The sequence below is a fragment of the Phasianus colchicus genome, chromosome 24 (assembly GCF_987193195.1).
Source record: "Phasianus colchicus chromosome 24, bPhaCol1.hap1.1, whole genome shotgun sequence".
Taxonomy (NCBI): Eukaryota; Metazoa; Chordata; class Aves; order Galliformes; family Phasianidae; genus Phasianus; species Phasianus colchicus.
In genome coordinates, this window is record NC_143459.1 from 3,637,919 (window position 1) to 3,665,382 (window position 27,464).

Sequence of the window (27,464 nt, forward strand, 5' to 3'; positions counted from 1 at the left end):
CTTTCTTCCCACTCCAAACCTCAAGTTTCTCTTTGGTCTTTTGAACTGGATGCAAGCCTTATCCATAGTCTTTCAGCCAGCTGGAAGACCAGAAGGCAGACAGCCTACACTGCTTTTAGTTTTAAGAGATTCTTACTGAGACAGCCAACACTGTCTGAGTTTCTTGAGGAAGGAGTTAGAGTGCTAGAACAAAATGCTGCCCAGGAGATGAGTGAGGCTAATTGAGCCTTGCTGAAGGGCTGCTACCTTTTTGCAATGGCTTTTGAATGTTTATAAACTGACAGACCAAGACAGTAAGTTGAAACAGTGATGCTGACAACGGTTTCTCCTGTTGTGTCTTTGGGTAGACAAGAAGGCAGAAACCCTGACACAAGATTTGCTGCATGTGCTAATGATCAGTGTCTCCACACTACGTATATTAGCTCTTGAAAACTGTTAAAAACTAATTCAGTGAGAAGCACCAGTTCTGTCTCTCAACTCATATTTTTATATACTGATTTCCTGCAATTGCTAGCTGGAAAAATAGTAATAATAATAATAATAAAATCAATAACTCTGCCATGTATTTGCACTTCAGGCCAATCAAGGCAGAAAAATAACAAGATGCAATCTTGGAAGAGTTCTATTAACGGCTGCTACATCAAGTGTCTTCTTTCACTTTTTTTTCTGTTTCTATTTCAAAAAACAGACTTGGATGCTAATTTATACTCCTGAGTTTCATGAGAGTCAGTCTACCATTCTCTCTCAGCCAGGCATCTGAAGCAACAAAGCAATAGCTTCAGAAATTGATATAAAACAGGAAGAGTCAGACAAGGTGGCTGCATTCCCCCTTGGGAAGATGCTTCATTTCAGAAGAATCCAGAAGAGGGAGTACCCACATGAAAAAGGCCCCATGTACTGTGCAAAAGCCCTGTGATCTTCAGGTGACATTTCTCAACACTCCTTGGATTCTGGAAATCTGAGGAAGCAGTGCTGGAATGACAGATTACTGAAGACTTCAGACTGGCACTTCTAAGTAGGCTGCACTTCACTGTTTCCACTGTCACAAAGAATTTTACTATCTTTCCAAAACATTTGTCTCTACACCACTATTTCTGTTGTTTCCCTATTAAGCAGAAGATTGGCTGCCTCATTCCTTCTCTCTTGTATTCTGCAGGCTCCTGTTTTCCAGCACTGTTGTGACTTTATGATTCACGTGCTGCGCTCCATGATTGAGATGCAGCCTGTCCAACTGTGGAAAATCTAAATCCAAGGGATGTTATGGAGATCAACAACACTGCAGGTAACTCATGCTGTGGGCCTATAGTTCTCTAAAGAGGCAAAACAGCCTCTTTACATGACACCCACCTTGCAGCCTACAGCATCTTCAAATGAATGCCTGATGAAATCTAGCAATTATCAACTTCCTTTGGCTGGATTTTTACCTCCCTTACCTGGAGCCACCTTGATTGCTTTATCTTCTTCAGTCTCAAAGAGCTTGCCAATAAATATAAGAGTGGGAAGGAGGTATTAACCTGTAAGTCTAACTTTATCAAAAGGAATCAAGGAAAATGTCACAATGGCACAGAAAAACTTCTCAAACACACTGCAAGATTTAACAAGATGAATCAGCATGGAAGATGCTGCTAAGGAAAAAAAAAAAAACAAAACAACACCCAAACTTTGGAATTTGTTATTCTAAAACCTTTTGTTTTGTTTCAGCTCCCAGATAAACACACTGTAAGAAAATGATGCTCATGTTCCTATGGTTGAGAGATCTATCTTCAGATTTAGCCTGCAGGATGGTCTCATTCCACCCAGGAGTTTGGCAGAGATGCTCTGTCACCTGGTGGTATGCTTATTCCTGCAGAGGGCACAGATGGCTCCTTCCTAGAAGTACTGAGATTTTGTTTTGTTTTAGCAGCACAGACAATTTTAATCTCAGACTCAAAGTAGAAAACACACTTTCATCCTCTTGGCACATCTTGGAACTGTCACAAAATAAAGCATCTAGAAAGAAAGGGAAGATAATATGTTTCCCTTTCTCTCCTGAGCTAGGAAAATCAAAGAGATTCACTAACCAGTTTGAATGCTCTTGCTGGGGCTGCCTGCGAGTTGGTCTCTACCAAATATTTCTCCCATGAGAAGGCTTTGGGATCCTTGTATCCTGAAAAACACGGAGAATTAACATTTAAGTAAGAGAACCCCACAATTATTCTTACAAACAACAGAAAAGCTGCTACGTAATATATGGCTATAATGTTAATGGAGCACTTAAAAATGCATGGCATTGGAAAGTGATCTGTTTATTCATACACACTACTTAAAGCACACACAATAGCACTGCGAGTTTCCCAAGCTTCTGCATGAAATCTTAACCCCAATCTGAAAAACCTGAAGAGTTTTTTTTCTGTACAGCTTAATCCATTCTTATTCTGTTGTGAAAGCTGGCAATTAAGAGCAGCTAGTCAGAGGATTCTATGATGTGCAATGACATCACTAAATTCATTTCCCATTGTATTAACTATGCTATGTGTGAATGCTTGGCTGTTTGTAGAACCTTCTTGTCTCTTCCCACCTATTCATCCATAGCTGAGTAGAATTAGCAGTCTGAATGTAAAAGCTCCATCACCATTACCTACCTACCCAGGTACCCACATAGCTGTGCTTCTCTCTTCACCAGCAACTCCCAAATGACAGTTAAGAAAGTGCTTTACCTTTCTTTCTTCTTCCCATTTCAGTATTTTTTAGCCTCAATATTGTTCCCTTTAGGCGTGAGGGTCCAATCACTAATTGCATAGGACAGACTGCAAATTGCTGCACATAAATCTTTTAGCAGAGAAATGAGAATTGACTGCAGATTCTCTCAGGGGCACAGGCAATTGTGATGTGAGTAGTGGAGCTGTATACCACAGCCTTGGTGCACATTCCAGAAGCAGGAACAGATGTGGTGCTGCTGAAGAGCCCATAACCCCTTTAACATCTGCAGTAAAAGGCACAAAGGCTAATTCTTCCACTGCAAAGGCAGTTTGTAGTGGTACCCACTTCACTAAACTTGATATGCTGTAAGTAATTACAGAATTTCTTGCTCCAAGGCTGTCAATCTAGCTAACAACAGACATGATTTTTTAATTACTATTATTTTTAAGACAAATGAGAACTTCCATAGCCCTGAAAACAGCACTGATTTTCCTGCAGGCTCTGTCCTTTTTCATTTGCCCACATTCTCTACATTGACTGAATTCCAATGAAGCAGAAAGAGATGTGGCTTCAGTTGCTCCTTCATTTTCAGAAATTCTCTCATCATCTATAAAATCATGACACCAATTCCTCTTTTTTCCTGCTCACTTTAGAGGAAATTCTGAAAATAGCTCCAATTTCTTTCCCTCTGAAATAAAATTCAATTGCAAATTACCAAACCTTGTTCCTTTGCTTGAAAGAGCTGTAAAACAAACTACAGTGGCAAAAAGTATGAACAATAACACTGTTCAATCAGCAAAGAAAAGAGTCAATCTGTAACTTGCAAACATATAATTACGTGGAAGATAAAGCCTGCAGGTTTTTTGGCTGAGGGAGGAAATGTCTCACTTTCAACGTACCAGGTGGTGTTGTCAGTGGGGTTCCAGTTTCTTGGCAGTAGCCAACAGGACGAATATATGGGCTGCTAGATTCACACCTGAATCAAAGAGGAAAATTTGGCACAAGTCAATTTTAAAGCAGAAAGAAAAGCAGAATTTCAAATGCTCTCTGATACGCCTTCGCTAGGGTAGCAGATGCTTTCAGTGGGTGTGATCATGGTGTAAAAGACAAGCATTGCCTCGTTAGAAATTACACACCTAAGTTATCAAGGTATTCAAGCTGCTCCAGAAGATGTCTGCTGCTTTAAAATACAGCAACGACAACAAAATAGCTCCTACCCCCACACAGACCACACAAACCACAGTTCAGTCTGGACATAAATCATCCAAGTTAAAATACAAAGGAAGCAAGCAAAAGAAAAATCAAACACTTGTCCCTAACTGAAACACAATTACTGTGCAAGAAGGGGCAATGACTTCTAATGTCCTAACAAGAACTGCACATGAGCCATTATTTCCAACCAAAACCTACTGGTGGTTTGCCTGGTTCCCAATTTTATTGCAAATATAGACACTCTGAGGCCCTGAAGGAGGGGATGGGTCCCATTTGAGACAGCCCCTTTAGTCACAAACTGTGTTTTCAGTCAAATGCTACTTTGAAGCTTTGTTTGCTTGTGTTTCTTATTAAAATGTTCAAATTCCAAACAAAACAAGACATGGAAACAAAGCTTCACAGACCAAAATGGTAAAAGAACTAGATCTAACGTTCTGCAAATAGAAACAGCAGTGCTACAAGGTTCTGGATGATATCTTTTTGGCAAAGAAAGAAAAAACCAACTTGGCACCTATTCTGAAGAACAATACAAAACAAAAATAAAAGGAGGTGGGTGAGAAAATATAGAGCACTGATCAAGTCAGTGCTACGTAGATAAGCACATGCCTTGTGTTGCTTTCACAGGCAAATTCAAAGAAAGTTTCTCCATTCATGTGGGCTGGAAATCATGGGCCAAAGAGAGAGTACGTTTCCTAGATTAATATTTTACCTGGCCCCAGCACGCAAGGCAGGGATTGAGATTCCCAGATGCAGAAGAACTGCAGTGCAGGTCGGGACTTAAAAGCTTAAATGCTGGCAATCACTTTTATTTTCAAAGTGCAGAGTTAACTAAACTCTGCTGAAGCAATTGGGAAGATTTTTACTGATCTCAGTACTGCTTTCAAATGTAAGTTTGCAGAGAGTTTGTAAGTTTGCCAACATCCATTACTAGTTCTAGAGGATGTCACTAATCAGAAGGGTTTGTCACCAATGGAGCAGCTTATTCTTTCTTTAGTTCTCCCAAGGATAACATGAACCTGACTCTGAGTCAACAGCTGCATTACCCTGAACACTGCACTGGAGGTTAAGCTAGTCCCACAGATTCTGCACTGAACCAACTGAAGTCATCAAACAGAAAGAGAAACTACTATGCCACTTTGTAATAGCCCCCCAAATTACTCAGATATTTGAAAACTGATTTCAGATCCTGATTTCAGTGTCTATGTTTAAAATATTAGATATCACCCTCTGTGAAAGAGTGAAATAAACTGCAGTAATGCTTGCAGACATGTAATAGAAAAAGATTCTCTGTACCAGTAGTCGTAAGTCTCATCCCAGTTATCAAAATGAATTAGCAGGCGGTTATCCACCATGTCACTGATGGTTGCAACACACATCAGTGATGGATGCTTCTTGTCCACTGCCTCTAGTTTCATTCCCAGACGAAAACCAGATGGTGTGACAGGCTAAGGAACAGGACAGCAGGAAAGAGAAATCAGTCATAGCCCAGGTTAGGCCATTTAAACTACTGCTGTAAAGTTGTTAGTTGCAGGTTATAACCCCAAACCCCACAGACCAAAACTCAGGCCATTAGCAAGAGGTCTACTGATTAGATTTCCACATGTTTGGGCAGTAATTGTCACTTTTAAAAAAGGGCTGTGCAGCCTGAATAACAGAATCTGCAGGTACACAACAATGCAAACTTAAAGGCTATGATGCACAATCTTGTGTTGCTAAGTATTGGCTAAGGCTTAGCATGAGCACTGCGAGTCCTAGAGAAAAATAGAGAGTCTTCACAAGCAGAGCTGTATGGTTAAGTCCAGATCCCTCTGCACTCAGTGCTCTGTCCATCAGGAGCACTGAATCCATGGGATTGGGGACTTTGTGTCATTAGACTACCACAAAATGGGAAAACTGTGTTATACAGAAACTGAGGCTAACAACCAGAAAGAAAACAACAGTGAGTGAAGGATGAAAAATACTCAAGATCCATTGCCTCATAATGAATCCCAGGGTGCACATGAGCATGCTGCTGGTAACCAGAAATTATTTTAGAAATGATTAAATTAGACAAAAGTGACACAAATATCTTGGCTGTAGGGACACAGCAAAACAGTCCATTGCAATATATTTAACAAATGGTGGAGTAAATCTTTTCCTCCAGTACTAAGGAAGAAGGGAAATACAAATTCTCTGTCTGGACAGCCAGTGATTATGGGAAGGAAGAAAAATTGTACTAGTTTCCCATCTTACAAATAAATCACAGCAGGAAATAGCTTGGATCTGACTGCTCTGTGGCCTCTGACATGAGCATATTAAAAACACGTAAATATTCTGGTCAAAACTTGCTTAGCATCAGAGCTGTTTGAAAACACCTTGTATTCAGTACAACCACTTACAGTGCTGAGGGTCTTAAAAAGGCTTTTCGGAGCTGCTTGAGCTTTGCAGTTCTTCAGATAGGAAGTCCAATTAAATTCTCCCTCCTTGAAACCTAGAAAGAGAGATAAAAAGATTGTTTTATACAGCCCTGTTACATTCAGATTGTTTTTTCAGAAATGGAAATTACCTAGGAAGGATACGAACTTTGCATGATAACTGCTCTTCTACAATCTTCAGGGGTTATGCATTTCAGCTAAAACATCCATCTCTCTTTCAGTACAATGTCCAATCATTGATCTCAACCTTCAAATGATTCCAGGAAATGGAATGTAGGAAAGAAAGCTCTGAACCCTAAAGAAACTCCTTGCTTTACACACTCATCCAGAGTTTCTAATCCAACTAACAATGTCAATCTTTGGGAACATCAAAACACACAGCCAGGACAGAGAGCTCTCAGTACAATTTATGCTTTCTTGTACACTGCTATATTATATTCATACCTTTAGGAGGGAGCAGCTTATGATTTGTTTTTTCACACCAGCCAACAGGATGGATGTCTGAGGAATCAGCATTAACCCAGAAGTCGTAGCACTCCGGATAGCCGTCAAAATGTAATCGCATTCTGTATCCTTGTACCTGTGAGCAGGGGAGTTCTGATTATCACACACGGTCACATGGAACTTAAAGAAAAACACTCATAAAATGCTCCTTCTGTACTTGGATTTGTATCTAAGATCTGGTTTTATTTTCCCTCATCTACATCTCCTACTTTCCATGCTCCTCCTTCTTCGCTTCAAACTGTTGATGATAAAACTGGCCAGTGCAACTGCAGTGCCCTCGTATTCCACACAACCTATATCCTGTGCTGCAGCATCCTGAATGCAAATGCAGCAGGAGAACACTTAGGTTCACCCCAGCTCAATTCCATGAGATGCGTTGAAGAAGCATAAAAGCACTTCAGCTTGCTTATGCTTAGTAAGTCTTAGGGCCTAAATGCATTGCTTTTTTTCCACATTCATTCATTTTATGGAATGAATAGGTGTGTTACCATTATGAGTCACAGGTGTACAAATCTGACAGCAGGATTTCATATACAGATTCTTAATCACTTAATGTTATTCCTTCAGTATCTGAAATCCTCCTAATCATTAATGAACAAAAATAATATTCTTATCTTTCCACTTTTATTTTAACAAAAATACCACAAATAACAGGATTTTTGGAATCAAAAATAGGAATGTCAACTACCTCTGCCACTGTAAGAACACAGAATCGAGAGGGGTGCTCAGGATCCAGCCCTTCTAATTTCATTCCAACTTTAAATCCATTTCGGCCTTGTGGGAATGACTGAGACTGTGAGAGGGAGGAAAGAAAGGAGAAACATTTTAATTCCTGAAAAGAAAAAGCTATAGCACAGCAGTCATCAGATACACCTCAGGGTTTGAATTTACAGCTCCGAGGGGCAAATTCTATCCCTAAATGATAGCTGCTTTAACAGACAAGCACAGGTACAGAGATCAGTCATGGCACGTTCACTGTATTTCAGGTTCACCTGTTATCCTAATTCACCTCTGAAAAACACTGAACCACGAGTCTGTTGCATTTAACTGGGAACAAATCTTTCAGCAGACACAGAAATGAGCTCTATTCAAACACAAAAGATCCCCCTTCATAGCCCAGTATAGGAGGGCTGGCAGAAACAAACAGAGAGGAAAGCTCAAATCATTCTGCCTGTGTCAGCACGAGGTCAGCAGGATGGATTTTCCCAAAAGGTAACTTCTCATCTTCAAACAGCAGAAGGGATAAAGAATGTTTAATCTGGAGCCCATTCACACAGCCATTCCAGAAAACATTTGTGGTTTTCATTTATTTGCAAACTTAATCCAAATTAAACATTTGGAGTACAGTACAGGCTGAAGAATTTTAACCAGAATTGCAAATAGCTTACTGGATCCAATGGAGTGCAAGACTTTCCTTCTCTCCTCACCCTACAGGCTGCAAACAGCCCTTGACTTTAAAGGATACACTCAGAGTTGAACTTCTAATTCAGGCTGGTACTCTGGAATGCAGAAGCAGCTTCACTATGCCTAAATTAATACCCACATTCTCTCAGTTTCAGTGGATCTTCCACAACTTCCACACTCCCTTATATTTTATCTCTAACATTCACGACTTGACTTACAATTCTTCACACAGGAAGGCTGGGAAGGCTGCTGTACAGCCACAGATGAAACACAGGACATATGGAAGACATTAAAATGTTCCTCTCCAGCATTACTTAGAGGCTGCCTAACAACTGACCTATTCGGAGCTACCCAAAGCAGACTGAAACAGACATTGTTTATTTGTGAGTAGGATTCAATCCCTATTTTTTCAAGTGCTGCTTTTGGATGAGGCTCTCAGGATGGATGTCAGTTTCCACAGCACCTCAGGGCTGGAAACAACTGGGTTTTACTGCCTGTTTGCACCAAAACAGCTAATAAACCTAACTGCTGGTTTGAGGAAAGTCTGCAGTTCTGCTTCCACGGAGTCAGTGATTCTGTGAGATTGCCTGAGAAAAACACAGCAAGATCTGAAAAAAGCTACCAACCTCTCTGAACAGCTTGAGGGGAGCAGCTGGCATCCGTTCCTCTTCTAAGTAGGAAATCCAGTTCCACACCTTCTTCTTTGCAGGAACAACTGAGCAATCAAAAACAGAAACAAAAATGAATGTTTCTCTCAGGTGCTTCCCGTTCTGCCCTCTCTTCTCTTTCTCCTCCCATTCCTGCAAGTAATGTTTTAGAGCACCTGGAGCATCTCCTGACTGCTCCAGTGCTGAATTACTCTTAGAGGAGGCAGCTCCGAGTTCAGCCCAGCCACACACACAGCAGTGCTGTGCCTTGCTGTGCCCCTGAGGAGGCAGTGTGACCCAACTTTTTGAGGAAACGTACAAATTCCAGCAGCAGGACAAACCCTGCTCGTTTCTCATTAACCAAAATTGATGGCATCACAGGTCAAAGGAGTTCTGGCCCCCGGATTGCTGGCAAGCTGCCCATGGAGAGCTGTCATGGTAATATTTTGACAAAGATATAACAGTGTAAAATTGTGGAAAATAATTCCTTCTCCTGATATTTTACAGAGAAATAAGGGATTGGGTAGGAACTAAAGGACAGCACAAATGGGAATGTGTAACTGCATCTCATGTAAACCTCAAACAAAACAAATGAAAAAGCAAATGAATTTGTGTTCACTAGATTTTTTTAACATATAGATACATGAATATATGTTTATAGCCTGCTAATAGCACAGTGCATCTACTGGAGAGGCAGTTGTCAGTACACAGATGATGAAGACAACGTGGCATGTGCTTGGATTCATTCTAGTATGACCATGGTTGTCCACACAAAATTATGCTTTGAGTGCATATTAAAAATCTCCCCCCAGTTTACACAAGCTAGCTCCTTTAAGGTAGGTAATAAATTTATCCCAAGGTCTATAATCAATCCCACGTTGTTTACAACTCATTTGCTGTTGGGCATTTGCTGTGTGTGGCTCTGAAGCTCTCTAAAGTCAATGGAGAAAAGATGGAGAAATGGCAAACCTCGTATATTCCTGCTAATACCTTTCAGGAGACTGACTGTGGTAAGAGGGTTTTGTGCCTCATAAGCTACTCTGAATGTGGAATGAGCTCTACTGTCCTCTTCTGTTTACTACTATTCATTTTATAATAGCTAGTAAAAAAAATAATTATCTATAAACATTAAAGAAAAGAGACTATGAGCTTAGCTCACCTTGTTTTATTGGTTTACTGTTTCTGCGGCTTTTCATATTATTTGATTTATTCTTCTCCTAGACACAGATATGTTAAAAAAAAGTTTAGCAATATTGTTGTTTCCTCCCTCTTTGATCATCTCACAATGCATGTACAATAAGGATGTTACATGGATCTAACAGGAGTATTAGCTAGCATCATTTCCCTTTGAATAACCCTGCAAGAACGTTAGTAGGGCATGTTACACACATCACTTTGATCCTGCAGCATCCCAAAATGCTTTACAAATTATTCCATGTGGTACTAAAATTCATTTAAATATGACCACTGAAGAGCAGTAGAGGCCCACAGTCTCCATTAGGAAATTAAGGATTTGCTTTCTGCAATGCAGGATTTACTGCTCATGTAAGCAACCTTACTGCAATGCTCCATTTTCCTTTTGCTTTCTGATGTTCTTATGTCCATCTATGCCAGGGAATGGATAGGGGAAAAACCAACAAAGCACTTATAAAGCCCTGAAATTCAGAAGCAGAAGCTTCAAGTAATTACCATCATAGATGAACACCCCAAAACAGGTTTCCTTGCGTCACGCTTGGAGCCAAACTGCCATTCATAGCTGTATGAAGTTTTCAGACCCATGTTGAATTCACCCAGGGTTGTTATTCCTCAGAGTGAAACCCAAAGGGCAACATGTGAAATGCAAAGCTGCCTCCCAAAACACGCCCCAGACAAAACAGAGGGACCATTTCAAATGATGAAGAGGAGAAAAGGAAGAGACAGAAGTCAAGTACTTCTGCAATGTGTGTACTTAGAAATCTCTTAGGCACATCAAAGAGAAAGCTAAGCAATAAGATGAGTTAAATAATCTCTGTTCATGAGATCAGAAATTGCAGTTTGCATTACCAACAAGCACCCACTCCAGTGGCTCTGCATTAGAAAAACAAGTGCAATACACAAGTACAGATGTAATGGTTCAGGCCTGAAATTACATGCATGGTAGCAGAGAGCAGACTTGCACAAAGAAAGGCCCCTAAAAGGATTACAATGCTTAATGAAAGTTAAGATCACATCACAACTGAAGTACTGTTCAGATGCCATTAATACCTGTTTCAAGTGGTTTAGTGGATGTGCACACAAGGACATAATAAACAGAAATCTGGACACAGTCCTCAGCATCACACAGCATTCCTTGACTGTAATTAGGCATAATATTTTGGGGGCATGTGTTTTAATTACTGTAAAATGTGCTCAGGGCTGTAAGCAGAACTATGTTCAGTTACAGTTTGAAATCTGGACTTCACATGAGCTGTTCACCAATAGTGATTCCTCTCACTTCAGAGCTGAGCAGTGACCCAGCCTGTCCTCATGGGTACAAAACAACTTCCCTTGGTTCAGCTGTCACCATGCAGTGAGATGTAAGCCACAGCATTGTACGTGCTCTTTACACTTCTCCTTAAAGAAAAGACAGGCAGCCTCATTTACCTCATCCTCATACGCATTTTCCTCATCATCCTCAGACTCCAAAAGCAATCTTCTCTTTCTTCTGAGTCGTTTCACAGGTCTGTCAGCCTCATTTACCTGACAGCCAATGCTGGCATTAAGATTTCTACCATTTCCCCTGTTTCTGCAACCATCTGGAATTTCTTTGGTATCACTAAACATTCAAAATTGAAAACAAAAATCACATTAAAAGCCCAGCAGTATTCTTGTGGTATCCCCACTGCCTCTGTACCTCTTTGGCAGAACGAGGTTCATTTACCTGTCCCTGTGATGCTGTGAGCCTGTTTGAGCACAAAACTTCCCATTCTCAAAGCAATCCATTTGCTTGCAAGTCAGGAAATCAGAACAGGGCACGTCGTCTTTGGGCACTACAGGAGCAGAGAAAAACAAAACTATTAAAGGAAATTGTTAAAACCATGCATTTGAAACACTTCCATGCAAGGAAAGTGTCAAAGTCCTTTCCAAACTCTTATTAAGTGAACCTCAGGATGCACTGGGAGGAAAGTAATTATTACCAGTATACAAATAGAGTGTACCACCTCATTAAAGACAAACTATTTTTATCTCTAATATTTTAATTTTGGAGAAGCTCTACCCTATGTCGAAGTATTAAGTAAGAATATAATCTCAAGGCTATAACCAGGACACGATTCCTGTTTCTTTATTCCTAGTAACCCTCTAACTTGAAATGTGCAAGGCCAACAGTGCTTAAAGAGTTCTGCCCAAAGAGTCACACTGGTAGATTAAAAGGATGTGAAGAATTCTTGGTGCTGAGGTGACCACAGATGAGCTGGTTCTTTGCCTGATGGATTGCTGTTGCCTCAGCACTGGCAGGGGAGGAAGACTACAGACAGAATGCCTTAAGGGAACCTACAGAGCTTACAGTGAGTCCTGAGATAAGAGAAACAGCAGGGAAAACGGGTAGAAAGCCTTCCTACCAGAGAAAAGAAATAGTTCCATGACAATAGTGGGGAAAGCCAACTGTAGCAACTTGTCCAGGCAAGCAACAAGAGGAAAGTGCTCTCTTCCTACAGAAGAAATTCCCTCCATGGGTGTGCATGATTTCAGGGATGCAGCCCTGCCTTGATCAGTGATCCAGTACTGGGTTGCTTTGGCACATTCACAAGGTAGGCCTGCCAAAGCAATGAGTAATTTGGTCATAGGAAACAAGCAATTGAGGTGAGGGAGACTGCCCAGCTTAACTGAGAGGTCTGGAATGAAAAAGTGAGAGGTTGGCATAGAAGTGATTTTGCGCTGCTGGTTTCTAGAAAAACAAGAAGAGGTCTGCAAAGACCAATCTGGGAAATTTGTTGATCATTATGTTGATGCATGTTTAGTAACATGCTTAGATTGTCTTGTTAGAACTCTATTTCCCCTAATTTAGATTGCAGCAGCCTTGGAAATGCTGAAACTGTAGCAGCTAACAGTATCTACAGCAGGAGTCAGGTTAGACTCAACTCTCTAGGAGTTTTAGCAAAGCTAACACAGTAGGGATTGAGTAATCAAGGGACACGAATCCCAGTTAGCACAGCACCATGTCACCCACTCACACTGCACATGCAGGTGGAGGAATGACACTGGAAGCTCCCATTGCCCCCAGGGGTGGTCAGTGAAGGCACATCTATAGTAGTGCATCAAACAGTTCAGTTTAATACAAATGCAGATCTAACTAAAGCTGTCATGACAAGGACATCACCCACATTAAGGACAAACGTGGGTGCCATTGATGATCTGCTGCCCTGGAAAGAAGGGGCTCCACCTTGTCAGCATCACCTGAGGATTTAAGCTTAAACTCAGTGGCAGTGGAATGTTTGACCAAGCTGACAAACCCAGCCCACATCATTTCTATAACCACACTTACCTTCCGCACAGGAGAGCACAATGCAGGAGCCAGGTACTGTTATGACTGTGCAGCAATTACATTCACTTTAAATACTTCTAATATATTCAAAATAGACAGTGACTCACTGCACATGCTGTGTCAGGGAGCACAGCACTGCTGAAACACACATTTCAGTTCTGTTTCTAGAAGCTTTTTCAGAAACTGTATATTCTATCTCACAGCCAAAAGCTCACCTTCCAAAGCAGTGCTAAAGGCAGCAGGAGCGTTGATAGCAGCAGGAGCAAAGCTGGCTGGACTGGCATTTATTGCTGAAGCTGAAAGAGTTTCTAAGGCTTCTGCTTTTTCTGCTTCTACTTCAGTAATGATTTCTAGCATTCCAAACTCATTTAAAAAGTACTGCAGGTAACAGAAGAAAGCAGGCGAATGAGCAGTAGAAAATAAGTTAGGAAAGGGAAGAGGAAGGAATAGGATTCCCTGAGAAGCAGTGAGGTGTGAGACAAAAAGAAATGGCTGTATGTAGCGTACAAAACAGTAAAAACAACTAACCATAAAAATGAGAGACACCAAATAACTTCCTTGAAATGCCAGCAACGGGCTCCCAAAAATCCCAGCAGTGCATTTCATTGCCAAAGGAAGCCATGCTAGTTCTACCTGCTTTGGATGTGTTCCCCCTTTTAAAAGGCAGACTTACGACAAAAGCACCACAATAAATACCTGCAGAAAACCAATTGAATGCAAACCTCTGTTCTGATGGTTCAAACCTAGCAAAGCACAGTCACATTTACAGCAAATTCCCCCAGATCTCCATGCAGGCAGGAATCACCCAGCTGTTAAAAGTCCCATTGCAATGGGGAACGCAGACCTTGGAGCAACACGATGCAGTGAGCTGCAGGGGCTGGGGGCACAACTGGGCAACATGAGCTTCCCAGAAAAGCAGAGGGACCTGGGGATATGCAAAGGCAATGCTGTTGGACAACAGAAGGCATGAAGAGATAATGAGCAGCTCTTCTCCTTGCGTGTATCCCAGAGAACCAGGATGTGCCCAACCTATAACAGGCCAGGAGCAAATGGGTGCAAAGCACAAAAACCCTGCCAGGCACATTGTAAAATATATATATTAATATATATATATATAGAAAACCTTCTTTCTGATGAGCAAATAGCTCCAGTCACTCCTTGACCTTCTTCACTGCCTGCAGCACAGAGCTACTGAGCTCAAGAATGAAAGAGGCAAGTCAAAGGTGGGTTCCATTTGCAAGCTCTGCTCCAAAGCTTCTTCCCACAGCCCTTTATTAGTTTGAAATCTTTTCACAGCCATCCGTTCTTCACTTAAAACTTCCAAATTCAGTCTAAAAACATTGTGTCACCTCTGAAGCAGGGCTCCTCATCAAGGAGCACTATTCTGCCTCTATCACTGCACGCTTCCTGGTCTCTCATCCCACCCCCAGCACCCTATCAAAGCCTCATCCCAAATATTCTTCCTCCCCCTGCCTGCTTTTGATCTGAAATCTCTATTTCTTAGGGCTTCAAAGATGCTGGACTTGCTTCTACAGAGTGCACCTCTTCCTCTGCATTCTCCCAGAGACAGAGCACCGTTTTTATTTCAGCAAGAAATGGCTCATGACAAAGAAATAATCATTCTAAGGTAAGAACCCTACGCTTCCTGCAGACTGGCCAGCTTCAGAGAAGAAACCCATCACCTGTCCCCACTGCCAGCACAGCACAGCATCACAGCAGTCCGGCGCCATCACTTATGAGGACAGCTCAGCATGTCTCAATGAGCAGAAGGTGGGCAGAAGGAGCATCCCCAGATCTCCCTGTGCCATTGAGCAGCAGAGCTCCCAGCTGGAGGTGGGGAAGGACGCCAACATCATTCTGTAATAGCAGATCAGTCCCTGGGGTAGATATTCTCGCATACAAATCAACAGCTCTGATTCAGCCCAAGCCAAGGAGGACAGGGGGCTGCTATCCCTTCCTTTAAGGATTCCATAGTGTACCTGCAGCCTTATTAACTGATGAGTCCCACTCCAAGCCTCCAGAAGCAAAAGACTGTTACAAAAAACACTGTCATATTATTAACAGTCCCTGATCTGCTGCAGAGGACAGGCTGTCCCATGGAGCCAACCCCCACTTTGATCCCAGCTCTTCAAGGCAATACTGCTCACCCTTCAGTTCTGGAAATTCACAGCTGTGCTTTTATCAGGATTGCATCCTCCACTGCACATTTACAGGAGATCAATGCAGCACATTTGTTAGTTTGAAACTGACACGAACCCTTCAGAAATAATCCTGAGTTAACCCTAAAACCCTAAAAGTTCCTGAGAACTTTTAAAGAGGGAATTCAGGAAAAATGCATTTCATTGTGTATGCCAGAACTGGAATACAGCAGGAAAATAAAGTGCTTCACATTTTTGCAGGAAAAAAAAGTGTTTGGCATCTTAAGAATGAAGTAGCTTCCTGTGCAGCCAGTTATGTTCCAGCCAAACACTTCTACTGCACTCACTGGCCGTGGTGTTCAGTGCTCTCACCCTCCATCATCTAACATAAAATAATGCTGTATTACTTGTTTTCTTTAATCCAAATAAGCAGTGTGGTGCTTTGCTGGTTCTCTACTGGCAGCCCATGGAGGGACTTCTCTGCACTACAGGATATGGGAAGGAAGAAAGAGATGTCAGCATCATCAGGAGGTGGTGGACCTGATTCTGAATGCCTGATGACCAACAATCTGATTTTTTTCAGAGCTCTCAAGTTCCTTCAATTCCAATTTATCTCTAGAAATTGATTTTTTTTTTTTTCCCCCAGATTCAGATCTTGACGCCTTAAGGACAATTTTATGTATTCACTTTCAGCCACCAGAAGTGCAATCAAACTGAAATAACAGCTAAAGGTAATTTGGGAAACAGTCAAGTCACCTCCTTCCCCCCTCTGCGATAGTACATCATGTTTGTGGCCATCAGATCTTGGTTGTGATTTATAGGAGAGCTGTACTGGAGTTACCATCGTGAGTATATCAGACAGAGGCAGCTGTAAAAAGCTGTCAAAAATAACCACTGGTGTGAAAAGAAACTCAAGGCCCAGACCCATAAATATTTACTTATAAAAAAAGGTTTTCCCATTTTGGGCTGAATTAAGGGGACTTCTTGCCAAAATAAGTTGCCTGGACATGACTGAGAATTAGGAAGATCAGATCCCAGAATTTCCATCAGCAGAAACAATTATTTAAAATACTTCCTACCTTTAGAAATTAATCGAGCAACAAATTAGAAGGGGAAAGGGAATATCATCAGGCTTTCAGAAGCATCACTAAAATGCCACCACTCGCTTGTAGAGCTTACTCAGCTGTCTGAAACAAACTGTTTGCTCTGCACAACTTCTACTTGCAAGCTAGAGAACATCAGGTAAATACTGTAGCAGTGCCTAAGGCACAGTGGCTGCTCGTTTATTGTTTCTTTGGATTCTTACTTGTATGCTGCTACTGGGTAAGGTACCAATGCCGTCTTTCCAGTCTAAGGCACTCAGCAAATCGTGGTCTGCTGTCGGGATGCTGATGGTGCTGCTCTCCAGGACATTCTGTTCCATCTTTCTGCTTAGTCTTTGGGCTCTTTATTGAATTTTAAGAAAGAAAACTAGGATTTGGAAAAAAGAAAAATAATAATAATCAAAGAATAAATCCTGCATTCTCTGGATTCAGTAGGAGCTATGCTCTGGGTATCAGCAGTACCAGGATTTAAAACTGCAGAATCATAAATACAGAGGAGCATGCATAAACTCATATACCATATCCACTGTGACAAGTCAGTACAGCACTGAAACAGCAGCATTTGTTGCTACGTTTCTTTGCACTGCAACAATGCTTAGGTTCCGTGCTAGAAATTCTACAATGCTCTTAAAATGTTTTTTGCCCACGCGCTGCCTTCGTGTCCCAGCAAATGATCTAATAGGTTCCATCAGAAGAACTGACTGAAAGCCCCAGCTGTATGAGCCCCCACTTCCCAATTAGTCAAATATTACCACAGTAGGCACTGAACAAACACTGACCGTACATTAACTGTATGCTGCTGCCCTTTAAACGTCCCCTGAATATTTTCAATCTGCAAACATAACAGCTTGCCTAAAAACAAATGACAAAGACTCGCAGCCTTCCCTTGAGCTGGCAGTACTGCTAACTATTCCAGCGTGAGCAAAGCCACTGATGTTAAGCACAAAGCTGAAGGCACGAGCTGAGCTGCACTCCTATGGAAATGGGTCAAAACCACGCATGGATGGGGCTCTTTGCTCTGACTTTTGGATTCCCACATCTGAGCTGGACAGGTCTGCTCTCAGCTCTTAGATGAGTAACAAGGTCAGGCATCATCCAAGAACAATTTGCTTCATCTGCCTTTGGCAGATTGCTTCTCTCCTTAAGCACTGGAGCGCAGTGACAAGGCTGGGGCACGGTTTAACTGCTGGGTGCTCACATTGGGACAGGTGAACTTCACTCTGATGTGATGTCTTCCACATGCTAAACCATCCATCTGTAGGCTAAGTGTGAATTTACTGCAGCCAAAGGCAAAACCACAGACCTGACACGGGTAATTGATGATGCCTGAGCATTCCTGCAGCTCTAATTCAAGCATGACAGCTCAGTATGATGATCTTATTTAGGTCGAAATCAGGACAGATGTATGTAGATTGCATTTCTAGATATCTTTGCATAGCACAGTTTAATCCCTGTAGTATTTGCTTTATTTTTTTCCCCCCAAATGCATGTACCCAACTACTTACAATCCTGCCCATGCAGCAGAGCAGCACATGCTCTGCTCAGGTTGAGCCACAACAGTGCAAACGGGAGCCAACAAAGCAAGGCTGAGATGCAGCATCCAGCCCAACTGCCTTCGGTTTCAGTGGCACCACAGGTGCTACCCGGTGTCCTTGGTGATGCAAACAGAACTGCTGCCCCCAGCCCAAAGCTCAGGCTGGGTGCCATCCAATGACTGCAGCCAGAGGCACCCCAGGCATTAATCTGTGATGTGCCCTCGTCCATCTAGAAACGCTCGTTTGTGGTCCATGCTTCAATTTCAGCAAGGACAAAACCATCACTTTTTGTTATTATTTGTGCTCAGGCTCTAAAAATAAAAAAGCTGCAACATCAAGGCTGTCTGCAGGGCTCCCTTTGGGGAAGGGGTTTGGAAAGTGCTCGGACAGAGCTTGGGCCAATGTAATTAAACCACAGAAGTAATTAAATTGCTGTCAAGAAGTATAATACACGAAACAATCTTGGGCTATCTGGAGAAGACCCAATATGATAATGGGCCTTTTCCATCTCCTGTGCTTTATAAATCTATTAAAAGCCCTAGAAAAATGCAATGAAGAAATTACCGTTCTTATAGGACTCCCTACCAGGACAATCTACAATAAAACCAAGATAGCCCAATAAAAGGAAGCAAACTGTGCAATTAGAAAGGCAGCAGAAACTAACTTGAAGCATTCTGAAGAGCCACAGTCAAGCACAAACGTTTCTGATTTGTCCCTATTTGCGATTGCTTTTCATTTTTAACATGATAAGACTGAGAAATTTTATTAGAAGATATAGCAAAGCGATGATGAGTCATCCAGATCCAAGCTGGAGATTCAGATGTATGAAATGATAAACGACTGGCACGCTGGCAGAGAAAACGGTTCATAATTAATATGCTACCACCCAGACCTCTGTGCTTTATCTTTAGATTTGAAATCTGCAGGAAGAGGAAGCCAGAAATACTCAGGTTTTGATCTCGTTTCTGTTACTGAACCTCAGTGCAGCCTTGGGAAACTGCTTCATCGTTACTGCAGAAAACCAGCTGTAGCTTTTAACATCCATCTTGCCTTCATTGGGAGGGGAAAAAAAAAGAATACAGGAAAAAAGGCACAAGTTCATACAAACAAATAAAAGCATGGAGGCTGAATGAGTCAATTGGGCTTCATTATTTTTCCCTATACACCATCAGATCTAATGGGAAGAGAGATATTTCAACAAAAATTCCATTTCACGTGCTGTCCAGCTTGACTGCCAATGACACCAGGATTTTGGTGTCTTTATACGAGGGTAAAATGTGAGAAACACAACGATGTAATAAACCCAAGGGCTGTAAATCAAGTAAAAAACAATCTCAGGTTCACAGCCCTTCTGGCTAAGCCTCCATACAGTAGGAGGTGAAATTCCATTCAAGAAGCAGCTGGCATCAGGGAAAGTATTTGATATTGTGCTGTTCTGGGAATAACCAACTTACAAATCACCCTTCCTCCCTGAAACAGAATGGGAAACCTAGCAAAGCTGGGCATTTCATTCAGTGTAATATATATGCACACCAACAAGGCAGGATTCAGAGCTCTGAGCATCCCTTTTCCTGTAAAATTCAGCATAGTTAGGTAACAGCCACTATATTATATCTGTCATTCATTCTTATGACATTAGTGGAGAACTGAACCGCAATTTGAACAGGAGAAAAAAAACTTAATGAGTTCTCACAAGGCACAGCTAATCCTGTTTCTGGAACAGCTTTGAAAACTTACCATTTCAGATAAAAATTGGTTGCCTGTCCCGGGCTATGACGGTGACTGATGATCTTTTACTTACCCATCAAAAAATATTACTCACCTCGGGCAAGCAATATTTTGCAAGGCTGAACTAAAACAATTACCAGAAGCCCAGCCTCACCTCCAGGAACCTCATCAGCACAGGCACAGATTGAAATGAACTTTCAGAGCTTGTAACGAAACCATACCAACACATTTCAAAAGAAAGCGTTTGCAGCCACTAGCAAGCATTTAATAGCATGAGTAACACAGAGCTGCTTTCACTGTCTGCTGCGTAAATGAAGGAAGAATCAAACCTGGGCTCACTGCACAGGTCTGAAGCAAGGAGACACAGACAGGCTTTGCCTCAGCTCTGCTCAGTTAAACTACTTTGGTTTTTGAGGGGCTTGCAGTGTTTGTTTGTACAATACAGTCCTTGCAAGGTGACTGCAATGCACATTAATGTATGGATTACAGCTATCTGCTATTGTGCTGGAGGACTCATAAACAGGCACGGCAGCTGTGTGACTTTAATCCATTTATAAGATCAGACACCAATATCACGAGCTCACTCTAAACCAGGCAGCTGATCCTGGTATTAAGTCCAAAGCAGCATTGTCATTCATAAGCTGCTATCTCTTGGTTTCTTGACACAGTTGTGTCAAAAAAATCCCAACACATACTCCTATTTATTTCAGCTCAGAAAAGAAAGCTGCTGCATGGGCTGTGTGTGCTCAGAGTGTGATGCAGTCTGCACAGAAACCCATCCTGCACTCTCTTTCCATTCGTGTGCCATCTCACAGTCACACAGCAGCCCTTCTCCTACCGTTTTCTTGCAAAAGGTGAACAAAACACTCAGTGCTGTGCTGCAGAACCTATTCCCAGGAAGGACGAGGATGCAAGGAAGGCACAAAGCCTCCTGTGCCCTCCTTGGGAAACCTGCTCCAGTGTGTCACCACCCTCTGAGTGAAAAACTTCTTCCTAATATCTAACCTAAACCTCCCCTGTCTCAGTATAAAACCATTCCCCCTTGTCCTATCACTATCCACCCCTGTAAACAGCTGTTCACCCTCCTGTTTCTACTTACCTCAGAAAAACTGCCACGTTCAGAACTTCTGCAATGGTGGCATAAGACAAGGAGGCTGTGGATGCCCCATCCCTGCAGGCATTCAAGGCCAGGCTGGATGTGGCTCTGGGCAGCCTGGGCTGCTGGTTGGTGACCTGCACACAGCAGGGGGTTGGAACTGGATGAGCACTGTGGTCCTTTTCAACCCAGACCATTCTAAGATTCTATGACATTCCCATAAGATGCCCAAAGTTGTCCCGTTGCTAAACCTGTGCTCATTTCCACAACAACAGATGTAAGACACAGATGCTCTTGACCAGAACTGTTCTCACTCAGAATGTAATGACCTGTAACATAGCTGTACGATTTCTCATTCAAGAGAAAGTCAATTCTGTGGTAACATAAAAATTATAGTGCTGGGAGAAAAAATAAAGTGGTTCTTCTAATGGAAAACTGAAAGCTCAGTTGCCACTTAAATGCTTAACTAAGAAACAAAGAATTAATTTTGTAATAAAACACGCTCTCAAAGTGGATGTAGTTAAAGAAAACAAGAAGAGCGTGCCATTACATTTTGTTGTCCTCCAACATTTTGATGTCTGCAATGATTGCAAGTTGGCAGATGCTTTCAAAAAGAATTTTAAAGGTACGTCAAAGTTCTGCACTGTTTCTTTTATTTGCTTCTGTTCTGAAGCCTCGCTGACATTGTGCCTTACTTAATCTCCATCTCATCCTTTTGGGGAGAAAAACTAAGGCTGATTATCTAAGACTGGCATTAAGGCCACTAATATTAACCTCCAAAACTACCAGCACCTCCTCCAAAGCAGTTTTTTAAGTGTCACACTGACACTGACAGCAATTGCTCCGTGTTGAGCAACGCATGCTTAGGTCAAGCATTTCAAAAGGAAAAAAAAAAATGCTCAGAACTGACAAAGCAAGTTTAAAAAGTACAAATAGACATAAGCTTGTTGTTCGGATCCATTTGATGCTGAAGTCAATAGGCAGAACCAGAGTGTCTGCACTGCATGTAACTGTGAAATAACAATCACAACACAGATTTCTTTCTCTGGTATTTGTTTTTTAAATAGCTTGATATAGGATGTAGTCACTTTGTTATTAGTAGATTTAGTGTTACTACAGAATGAAGGAAGTTAGGTACAATCTGGCATAGATGGCCAGATCAAAATATCCAAGCTACCTTCAGTTAACTCTGTGTGCAGGGGGAGAAAGAATCGGAACAGCAATGAAGCACTGCCTGCCTCCTCTGTGCTAAACAAATGGAGAACTGCAAAACTATCATAGTCCCTGCTGGAGGAAAGGCTAAGACAGAAAGGAGTCTCAGAAAATCTGGACACAAAAAGAGTCAGAGAAGGAACTAATTAAACAAAAAAACAGGAATTACTTTTTCAGAATAAAGACCACAGCTTGCAAGCAGACACAGATCATCTTCCAGCCTTCCTTTTCCATCAGCAGCTTCAGCAGGTACAGGTGGATGGGTACCATAATCACCAAGGGTGAGCAGAGGAAGAAAACTTGATAGTTCTGTCAGCAGCAGTGTTATTTAGCCAACAGTACACTTAAAACAGAAGTCAAATGCAAGTGAACGACAACTAAAAGAAGAGGTAACAGGCAAGGGCCTCCGCCTTTCTTCAAAAAGGGGAAAAAAACAAAAAACCCAAACCAAACCCACTGCCTTCATCAGACCAACCTGCTTCCTATGCCTTCTATTTATTTATTCAATAACTTTGCATATGTTCCAGTCCTGGAGCATCAGGAACGCAGGAGGGCTGTCATGTACTATTTGGAAACCCACTCTGACACAGACTGCAAGAGACAGGCTGCTTGATCAGAAATAAAAAATAATTATGAATAAGGCAAGAGATGCTCCATTTAAAAATAAAACACCCATTCTGTTGGCATTGGACATGCCAGTCTGCCCATCACCACGTCCCCAGTGACTCACTGTACCAAGAGAAGCACATCCACACACGTGCTTCACCTGCTGAGCACAGTCAGTGCTGCTAATGAGGAAGGCCTAGGGTGGAAGGAGCCCCATTTGCTGTGCCAACTAATTGATTCCAAGTGCCACAGCTTTCAGCTGCCGATGTTCATTAACAAATAAACATTTGATCTTTTCTCCCACCAGCTTCTGATCTAATTCTTCCATCTACTGTGCTAACCCTCTTCCTTTCCTCTGTCTGATGGAGGCACGTGGCACTGATGCAAGTTGTGGAAGGCTGAGAAAAGACAGAAATACATTTGTTGTTATAAACTATGGGAGAGGGGGAACTGCGTGTGTCTGGAGCAGAAGAACTGATGCTGCAATTCAGGAAGCACTGTGTTATTCCACAGGATGACTGCAAAGATGCAGATCAGCTGCTGTGGCATTTCAGCCTGGTTTTGACTCAATCTAACTGTTTTCCTGACATACAAATCCTGAAGTTCTATCAGTGCAGAATTTCCCCCAGATTCCTTCCTGTTCAGAGCAGATCACACTCCACAGCCTCTGCATGGCAACTCCACGACAGTGGTTTCTTCTAGGCTGGAGATGACCTCCCACTGGCAGGCTTTTGCACTTCTCACCTCCAAAAATAACAGGGCTCGTATGGATCATAGAGGTCTTTTCCAACTTTAATCAATTTAGGATCTCCAAGGGGCAATAAAGGGCAAAATCTGTGGCTCATGGGGCTTTTGCAGGGCTTCCATGGGGCCTCCAAGGCACCACTTTGTCACCACTGTATGGAAAAGACAAGGGGCTTACACTGAGGCTGTATCCCCAAATCTACAATCCCACAGTGCAATGTATATATAATCATACATAAAAACACGTCAACTAATAGCTCTAAGATGGTAGAAATAAGGGAAAACCTTCCCCTCCAGATGGAATGGCAAAATTCCATGTCGACCATTACAAACTGAATTCGCAGGTGCTTTTTAAAACAAATTCTAGATGTTACTTCAAAGACAATCAGCCTAAAGACCAATGCCTACCGCTGCCTTAACATTCCTGCAAGTAAAGAATTGGTGTTAAAATGCAGAAAGCATGCCCGAGGCAAATAAACACTCTCAAGTCACATGAAATTGTGGTCAAGAGCTGTCAGCAGAGCACCTCTGTGCACAACCACACATCACACCACAGCTGACTCATTACGGCAATAAAAACAACAAAGGTGAGTTAAATTAACTCTGCCTGAGTGTGTGTGTGTGTGATGGTGCTGGGCAGGCAGCACGCAGCCCAGCTCTGTGTCCATCTCCACGCTCATGATGAAGCCCAATGTATTTGATGCATGTTCTTAATGACAGGAAAAGATGCAGTCAACTTCAGGCACTATAACACTCCCCTCTCTTTTATGCCTCTTCTTATACAGACACTTTATGCGATTCTGCACTAAACATCAGAGCTCTTTATCCCTTAATCCTGACGACGGACAAAAGCAACGTTGTGTTTTTTGGTGGTTTTTTTACTCATCTAAGCAGCACTTGAAGACATCAAATGCATTGATATTAAGATCTAATCCAACTCCCTGCAGCATTGAGCAGCATCAATGAAACCACCCTCATCTCATTCCTCCAAACACCAAACTTCATTCAGACTGTCCCACACTCATCTTTACGCAGAACAGCGCCCAATGATTCCGGAGCTCTGAGCTTATTGCTCTACTTATCCAGCAGCAGCCTTCCCTCCATCCATTAATCCTCAATTTCATGGGTTCTGTGCTTTTCTCCTGGAGAACCTCTGCTTTCAGAAAGCTTGGCAGCATCGCTTCTTGTGTAGAATCTCCATCCGCATTCAAGCTCAATACTTGGTTAAGCCTCCAAAATTCTCTCCTTTGCTGATGATCCCCTTTGAGGGCAATAAAACACGCTCTCAAAGAGGATGTAGTTAAAGAAAACAAGAAGAGCGTGCCATTACATTTTGTTGTCCTCCAGCATTTTGATGTCTGCAATGACTGCAAGTTGGCAAAGGCTTTCAAAAAGAATTTTAAAGGGACGTCAAAGTTCTGCACTATTTCTTTTATTCGCTTCTGTTCTGAAGCCTCGCTGACGCTGTGCCTTACTTAATCTCCACCTTACCTTTCTGGATAAGCTTTGCAGCCTCCCAGCGCCCAGGTTTCCTCAGCAAGCACAAATATTTTGGGATATCTGCCCCCACAGCCCACAAACTCATCTTCTGACGGCCTCCTGCGTTCGTGGCAGCGCGATGACACGAGGCCAAACCCCAGCAGAGCCCCGCCACGGCCAGGTTCTGAGAGACCAGGATCGAGGGAACAGCGGAGAAAGAAGCAAACCCGCCCGGCCCCGCGGCTCACAGAGCGGCTCTGGAGCTTTGCACGCGGACTTCCAGAGCCCGCAGCGGAGGCACTCGCACCCAGCAGCGGGCGTCGAGCAGCCGAGGGCCGAGCGCTGCGCTGCGCTCCGCCGGGGCCGCGGCGCCCTGACGGCGGGAGGCGCCATGTTCCCACCCCTCCCCGCCGCCCCGCGCCCCCCGGCCCTCAACGCCGCCACCGCCGCCCGGCCCCTGCCACAAGATGGCGGCCCCCGCCCCGCCGCTACTCACCGCCGCGCGGCCCGGCCCGGCCTCCCCGCGCTTTTCTTTTCTCTTCAACTCGGGCAACGTTTAGCGAACCGGCGGCGGGCAGCGCGCATGCGTGGCTGCTCCGACGGCGGCCCCGAGCCCCACGGCTCCGCTGGGGGCGAGGCGGGGCCGGGCGGCGGCAGAGCGGGCGGGGACGGGGCGGCTCCGGACGTCCGAAACGGGGATGTGAGGCCGGGCCTCGAGAGCGGCGCCTCCGTTGCTTTGCGGCGGAGCTCGCTTCGCACCGCTCTGTTTCGTATCTGGGAACGTCGTGTGCGTGTGTTTGTTTGTGTGTTTTTCCGTATTTGAATTCTGAACCGACGAAACCGTGCAGCGCCAACGCTGTGGCAAAGGTTGTGGTGCAGAAGCCGCGTTTGCACTCAATGAGCAGAAGAGAGCTGCTCGTTCGCAAGATAAAAGCACCCCGTGCCGAAGGCTCTGCTGTTTAACCGCGTCCTCGTGCTGCTCACCACGAGTCGGTGCGGGATTCCTCACCGTGAAAGATGGCATTTCAAAAGAGGAGCACGCGAGTTAAACCAGCTGTTCTTAGAGGAAAGCAAAAGCGTTCCATACCCAAGGGACACCCGGGGGGCCGGGGCAGTGCCTCCATCGTGCAGCTGGTGGTTGAAGCTGATGAAATCAGCCCCTGCTGAGCCCCGCTGAACTTCTGCTTCTGTTCCTTGCACCACGTCGCTCCCGTGCTGCCCAGCCCTCAAAGCTTTCTTAATCAAAACCTGCTGTTTACCTCTTGGTAACTTGCTTGCAATAACCAATCACCCGCTTTGGAAACGGCAGGAACAAAAACAGGGAAACGGTAACAACGAATTGCATCCAAAAACTGCACGAATCACAGAATTGCCAGGGTTGGAAGGGACCTCAAGGATCATGAATCTCCAACCCCCTGCCACATGCAGGGCCACCAACCATCCCACCTGATGCTAGACCAGGCTGCCCAGGGCCCCATCCAATCTGGCCTTGAACACCTCCAGGGATGGATGGGGCATCCACAGCCTCTCTGGGCAGCTGTTCCAGTACCTCTAATTAATGAATTACACCCAAAAACTGCACTAATACCCCATTGCAAATACAGACGTTTCCATGCATGGCCCAAACTACTCATATATGCAACCTCAAGTTAATTTTTGATCTTTGTGGTTTATAGTATGTGCTCCACTGGGCACAGCGTACATCTTAGTTAAAAGTTTGCCTATGCACTTCCTTCCACCCTCTAAACACCCAGCCTCAGGTATGTGGGGAAGCACTAAGCACCCTCACTAAAGACACACACTTCACTAGCAGCAGCATTGGCTGTCAGACAGCAAAAGCGAGAGTAAAATGCTTGCCTACACTTAACAAGTTGCGGATTTTGTTAGGAAGGATTTAAGCTAATTATCCCCTATTATCATCACAGAATGGCTTGGGCTAAAAGGGACCCCAAGGACCATCATCATCTTGCCAGCACCTTGCCTAATTTTTTTTATAAGCAGCAGAAGGAATTGCAAATACTCAGTGCCTAAGATGTTCAAGCAGGAACCACAGAACTGAACATCTCAAACTTCAAAGGAAATTAAATATCACTTCCACTGAGATTTCTCATGCTCCTGCAGTAATATGACATTTGATAAAGCCTGAGCCACTCACCAAGCCCTGAGCCCTCTCTTACACGCTACAGAAATATTGTCTTGAAAGCTACTCTTGTGATCTATCACCCTTTCATCTGTTTAATGTGGTAGTGCAAGTTTCAAATGATCCAATTATACAAAAATCACTTGTTCCTATGAAGTTAACATTTAGTTGCAAGAACTGCCATCAGAAGTATGGTTAGCAGTTTGAGATTAGCTACAGAAAAGTTCTTAATAAAGCTGTAACTAACCTTCCCTACCAGACTAAGGAAGGATTAGTAAAATGTGCTTTGCCTGGTGTTTTCTGGTGGCATTGCTGGCTCCAA

At 43.2% G+C, this 27,464-nt stretch overlaps 1 protein-coding gene across 5 annotated transcripts in view; it reads right to left on the reverse strand.

Annotated features, from left to right (window-relative positions):
• LOC116230056 (lethal(3)malignant brain tumor-like protein 4) overlaps nt 1–25,574 on the reverse strand; it is a 40,456-nt gene extending 14,882 nt beyond the window's left edge. The window contains exons 1-13 of one of the 5 annotated variants that reach the window (XM_090123851.1): nt 25,499–25,574; nt 16,806–16,969; nt 13,577–13,739; nt 11,760–11,868; nt 11,483–11,654; nt 10,020–10,077; nt 8,840–8,928; nt 7,498–7,602; nt 6,750–6,885; nt 6,270–6,361; nt 5,185–5,336; nt 3,579–3,655; nt 2,061–2,146 (exon numbers count right to left, since the gene is read on the reverse strand). In XM_090123851.1, coding sequence (XP_089979977.1) covers nt 2,061–2,146; nt 3,579–3,655; nt 5,185–5,336; nt 6,270–6,361; nt 6,750–6,885; nt 7,498–7,602; nt 8,840–8,928; nt 10,020–10,077; nt 11,483–11,654; nt 11,760–11,868; nt 13,577–13,739; nt 16,806–16,922 — 1,356 coding nt within the window. In that variant the 5' untranslated portion in view covers nt 16,923–16,969; nt 25,499–25,574. The other 4 variants (XM_031594941.2, XM_090123852.1, XM_090123854.1 and 1 more) reach the window with 4 other exon arrangements.
• Nucleotides 25,575–27,464: the final 1,890 nt, after the last annotated feature.